Source organism: Impatiens glandulifera, chromosome 1 (genome assembly GCF_907164915.1).
Source record: "Impatiens glandulifera chromosome 1, dImpGla2.1, whole genome shotgun sequence".
Taxonomy (NCBI): Eukaryota; Viridiplantae; Streptophyta; class Magnoliopsida; order Ericales; family Balsaminaceae; genus Impatiens; species Impatiens glandulifera.
The window spans coordinates 90,949,248-90,955,071 of record NC_061862.1 but is presented as its reverse complement, the minus strand read 5'-3'; the positions used below and the strand labels follow the sequence as shown (position 1 = coordinate 90,955,071).

Genomic DNA, 5,824 nt, shown 5'->3' with positions numbered 1-5,824 from the left:
TAGTGTCTAACCGCGATAATTTGGTGTTATTAATTTTATATTATTTTATAATTAAAAATGCATCTAATATTAATATATTTGAATTTTAGAAGCCAACAAAATCATACTAAACTTGATAAAAAAAAATAAGTTTGATTGCAATTTTCTTCAAATATAAAGTTATTTCATTAATCACTGATTATATAATGTCTGTTTAGTAATAACTTCACTAAAAATAATAATAAATAAATAAATAAATAAATACCATCGTAGGACAAAATCTTGGTTGGACAAAGGATATTTAGTTTTTATTATATAATCCTAATAACTTATTTTCATCAAATAAATTATTTAAATTATCAACTAAAATATTAATATATTATTTTTTAATATTATAAATATAAAATACAAATATTTGTTTTCAATATAAATAATTTAATATTTATAACTAAATTTATATTTTAAAATTTGTAACATTAATTATAAATAATTTAATATAGATATTTATACAAAAATATATACACAAAAATTAGATTTCCTGTAATAATTTGTTGAATTAAAATAATTTAAGCAATAACTGGCTTGATATGAGTTTATATGAATTTTTTTTTGCCTAAAAGCTAATTATTTCATTATTATTTTAAAATTAAATATTAAATATTAAATAGAAAAGGTATAATAATTTTAACCAGATTAAAAAACTCAAAGAAAGAAGAGAGTGATAAACAAATAGAAGACATAAGACACGATTTTATTCATCCCATAAAATTTTATATTTATTGTAGGGTTTACTTGACTAATAAAAATGATGAAACTAACCCCATCATCACAAATTAGACACAAATTATAATTAGGATGGATGACTAATTGCATTAGCCAGAGCAAGCCCAAGTGATGGATTCGTAGTTGTGTAGCCTCCATCTAACAACAAGTTCACCCCACTAACATACTTCGACTCGTCACTTGCTAGAAAAACCGCCATCTCCCCCACATCGTCCATTTCCAACGTAACCCCCTTCAGAACAGCCGTCTCGGCCACAAGACGAGCCGCCGATTCACCATCCATGGGAAACCCTTCCGTCATCATCTCGGTTGGGATCGCATGAGGCGATATGCAGTTGACCCTGATACCGTGTTGCCCTAACTCCACACATAGGTTCTTGGTCAGCCCAACCACTGCATGCTTGGACGAAGCATACGCGTGAGGTGCTAAACCGGCAACCTCCGTAGCATTGCTTGCGGTGAAGATTATGCTTCCCTTTTTAAAGGGAATCATGACTTTGGCAGCGTGTTTGGCGCAGAAGAATGCGCCAAACACGTTGACCCCGAATATGGTCTTGAGGTTCCCCTCATCTGTAAACAAAATGCTGGGGTTAGTGTCTCCGATGATGCCCGCGTTGATAAACATTATATCGAGCTTGCCGTGCTCAGAGACAACCAAGTCAACAAGGTTCTTGACTTCGCCGTCTTTGGTCACGTCACAGTGTATGAACGAGATGGTTTGGTTCGATGACTCCGCGAGGGAGCGGCCTCGATCATCGTGGACATCGGCCACAATGACTTTGGCACCGTATCGGGCAAATATCTTAGCGGAGGCTCTTCCGATGCCACTAGCACCGCCGGTTATTATTGCTACCTTACCTTCTAGCCTGCATGTAATATTTATCAAATGAACACTTGATAAATTATAAAAGCTAGCTAGCTAGTGAATGAAATCGAAGAGGGTTGATTACCTTTTAGCTGGAGAAGTTTGCAATGAAGAAGCTTCCATGGTTATGGAAAGAAGTTTTTCTTAATTAGATTTTGATATCACAACAACTTGTTCAAATATATGGGATAGCTAGGTTGCTGGTAATTACTATTATACCCTTTGATGAGATGATAATCTTGTGGACGAATCTGGGTGGGGACAGTAGTGTACATTTTTTAAAATTGGAAAGATAAAACCAATTTATTAATCATTAAACATTAAACATGCGAGATTACGATTGAAAGGGGCAGCCTAACTTAAAATATATTATGTGTATTGTTTGTTTTTTCAATATGGACTATTCCAAATTAACCCAACTGATTGAGTGGTCCAAATTTGATAGTTTCTACATTTAGAGAGAAATGTTACCGACATGACATAAAAATGTCCATAGTTATAATGAAATCAAACATTACCAAACATCTAAATACAAACAAAATCATATATATCTCGTGAGCCTGGTTAGAATATAAGATAACATAGTATTTTAATTATTATTATTATATATATATAAATTATATATTCAATAACATATAAGAAAACTAATATTATATAATAATAAAATTGTGATAATATCTTACAAATATATTATATTATATTATAATATCCCTCTTTATCTTCCAAATTGAAATAACTTAATCAATTTGATATTGAAGACGAAATTTTAAAATTTTGATGTTATATCATTAAAGCTTTAATTATAAACTCGTGAGTATTGTAATTAATTCAATGACATAATGACAATGTGTTCATTGATAAACAACGAAGAGATAAAATCTCATAGACATTGAATTCAAGTTAAATCAAAGATTCATCCAACAACAGGATGACAATGTGTTGACTAAATAAATTAACGAAAATGTATAATTTAATGGGCATAGAATTTTGGGGTGAAACAATTGAAAATAAAATGGGATAAATAATAAATTTAGAATTATAGTGAAAAGGTTTAGCCAAATTTAGGCATCTCCTAATTTTTATCCCTTTGAGAAGTATACAATATTTTGTTATATTTAAAACTCTTTACTAACACCGTTAATTCAATTAAAATTTTGTTATATTATTTTTTATTTATATAATTAATTACTTTATTTACCTGTCATCCATAAACATATACAATAATAATTTTCCTTTACCAAATTCATCGTCCAGCAACCTCACCTCCACCTGCCCTCAGTCGTCTCCACCTGCTACTCAAATTCATCGTCCAACAACCTCACCTCCACCGCCTTCCACGTACCATCTCATCTCATCCTCCATATGATATTAGGTTTAGCATTTTTTATATCATTATTCTCTCAATAATTCAAAAACTCCCTTTTTCATGGCCGTTTTGAGTTAAACTAGTTGGTCTCTAGTTTTACAATGCATTTCCATTAATACATTCAATAGAAATACATTTCGATTTGTTGGATCTAATTATGTGGCTATGAATTACTTTCCCTCTCTTTATGTATGTTTGATAGGCACATACGCTTAACCTAAACGACACATTTTTCTTAATTCTTCTCATTGTTCCTGTATTTGAATAGGGAGTTTCTCGCGCATGGATAGGGAGACAGTGGTTCAAGTCTCGAGTTCTAATTGCCGATATGAGATTCAACCACCTTGGTAATATGCGCTTGGATCAACTGCTTTAGTGGCGTTGGTCACGCCAGAGAAGATCGTCGTCTCCAATTATGGCGACTCTCGAGTTTCTGATACTCGCAAGCGACGGACTATGGGACGTAGTTTCCAATGAGACCGCATGCACAATTGTAAGAATGTGCTTGTTATCAGCAGCAGGTGAAGTGCGGCGACTGCACGCCTCATTTGTTTTGGTTCGAGCGTGACATTCATTCATCATCAAACGTTTTCAAACTTACATAATTTTTTTTCTATAGACTAAGACCTTCAACATTAGTTCAAAATAGATGATGACATAACACATTCTACAAAGACTATCTTTTTCATAGCACACTCTTTACACATCTTACTAATACAAAATAGAGTGTTAAACTTCTTTACCGACTAGTCTAATATATATCTCGTCTTCTTCCCAATCGTCCTTCTGACTAATCCTTGTTCTTATCTGAAAAAAATACATTTAAATGGATGAGCTAAACACGTCTAGTAAGAGAATCACATATTTCTACAGAAAGATCAAAATTAATATATAACTTGATAGAAAACTATTTTTAAACAGATGTAGAAATTATTTATTACAACATTATATATATATATACTTATAATAGCTCTGTGATCAAGATAGTGACTCTAATATCGTAATAATTTAATAATAAGCCATCTATCAAGACATAGAGGTCTTGCATAAACGCATTAACCATCAATCAAGACTAGGGTCTTGTATTGACGCATTAGCCATCAACCAAGACATAAAAGTCTTGCGTTGACGCTGTATCCATCAACCAAAACGTAAAGGTCTTGTGTTGATGCATAACCGCTATAAACGAAACTCGAGGCACAAATAGTCTATTATTAGATAACAAGTATAAGATCAAGTCCAGAGTAATATACATCGTCCAATCGTCATAATTATGTAAAACTTCATTTTCAAGTCCAAGTATATCGTAATCTATTTCATTGTTGAAATAATAAGCTCAAACTGTTTTGAAACCTATTCATTTCTCATAAATCATTCTTTTATCACAAATTCATTTCAAAATCGTCTATCATAAACCCTAATTTTATCAAAACCCATTTCAAAATTAACTATCATAAATCCTCGTTTTATCAAAACCTATTTCTAAATCAACTATCATAAACCCTCATTTTATCAAAACTCATTTCCAAATGAGCTATCATAAACCCTCATTTTATCAAAAAGCAATTTCAGAATCATCAATCTTAAACTATCATTTTATCAAACTATTTAAAAACTTATCATCAACATATACATGCATTCTTGATTCATATTTTTAGAAACCCATTTTAAAATAAACATGCTCTATTTTGAAACAACAATATATATAGTTATAATAAAACAGTAAGAGTATATTTTTTACCTTTAATCCAGCCAACCATGAGATCTACCAACTCAATCAAATCCCTAAACTCTTTTCTTCCCAAATTTCTCCAATTTGTTCAACACCTTTCTTTAAGAGTAATATTTACCTCTCTCTCTCTCTCTATATATATATATATATATATATATATATATATATATATATATATATATATATATATATATATATATATATATATATATATATATATATATATATATATATATATATATATATATATATATACCTTTTTAGGTGTCACTCATGCACTTAGCCAAATATATTATTATTATTATTATTATTATTTATATAACTATTACAATCTTACCTCCTCCAAAGAAGTTTGGCCCTCCAAACTTGAATTTTTTTCAAATAGTTGTGGATATTTATCCTTAATATCATATTCAAGTTCTCGTGTCGCTTCTTTTTCTGAATGATTACTCCATTGAACTTTGACATGTTTAATAATGCGTCGACGAAGAATTTGTTCTTTTCTATCCACAATTCGTATTAGATTCTCCTCTTATGATAAGTCTTTCTCTAGTGCCAATAGAGTGTGTTCAATCACATGATCACTATTATGGACATACTTTCTTAACATTGACACATGAAAGACATTATGTACTTCCGCCAAAGATGGAGGTAATACAAACTCATAAGCAACATCCCCAATTTTCTTTAATACTTCAAACGACCAATTTTCCACATTTTCCAAATCGCATAACACCCTTCATTGGAGACACCTTTAGAAACACATGATCTCCAATATTAAAATTCAAGTACCTCCTACGATTATCAACACAATTTTTTTGTCTACTTTGTGACTTGATCAGATTTTCTTTGATTACACGAATTTTATCAATTGTTTCTTGCACTATCTCAGGTGCCATTAATCTTCTTTCGTCTATCTCATACCAAGACAATGGTGAACGACACTTGCGACCGTACAATGCTTCGTATGAAGCCATTTGTATACTTGCCTAATAACTATTATTGTAAGCAAACTCTATAAGTGGAAAGTGATCATCCCACGATCCACCAAAATCAATGATACACGCACAAAACATATCTTCCATTATCTGATTTACCC

General features: G+C 31.1%; 1 protein-coding gene across 1 annotated transcript; it reads right to left on the bottom strand.

The window, feature by feature from the left end:
• Positions 1-715: 715 nt before the first annotated feature.
• Positions 716-1,790, bottom strand: LOC124922221 (secoisolariciresinol dehydrogenase-like). The gene is made up of 2 exons (XM_047462955.1): positions 1,713-1,790; positions 716-1,628 (listed from the first exon to the last, which is right to left on the bottom strand). The coding sequence occupies exons 1-2, from the start codon at positions 1,748-1,750 to the stop codon at positions 830-832; spliced, it is 837 nt and encodes a 278-aa protein (XP_047318911.1). The 5' UTR covers positions 1,751-1,790; the 3' UTR covers positions 716-829.
• Between the last annotated feature and the right edge of the window lie 4,034 nt (positions 1,791-5,824).

What these genes read in the sequence shown, in the direction of transcription:
- LOC124922221 (XM_047462955.1), bottom strand. Translation starts at nt 1,750, where the DNA reads ATGGAAGCTTCTTCATTGCAAACTTCTCCAGCTAAAAG. An exon ending in CAAACTTCTCCAGCTAAAAG is followed by an intron (nt 1,629 to 1,712) that starts GTAATCAACCCT and finishes TATTACATGCAG; the next exon opens with GCTAGAAGGTAAGGTAGCAA.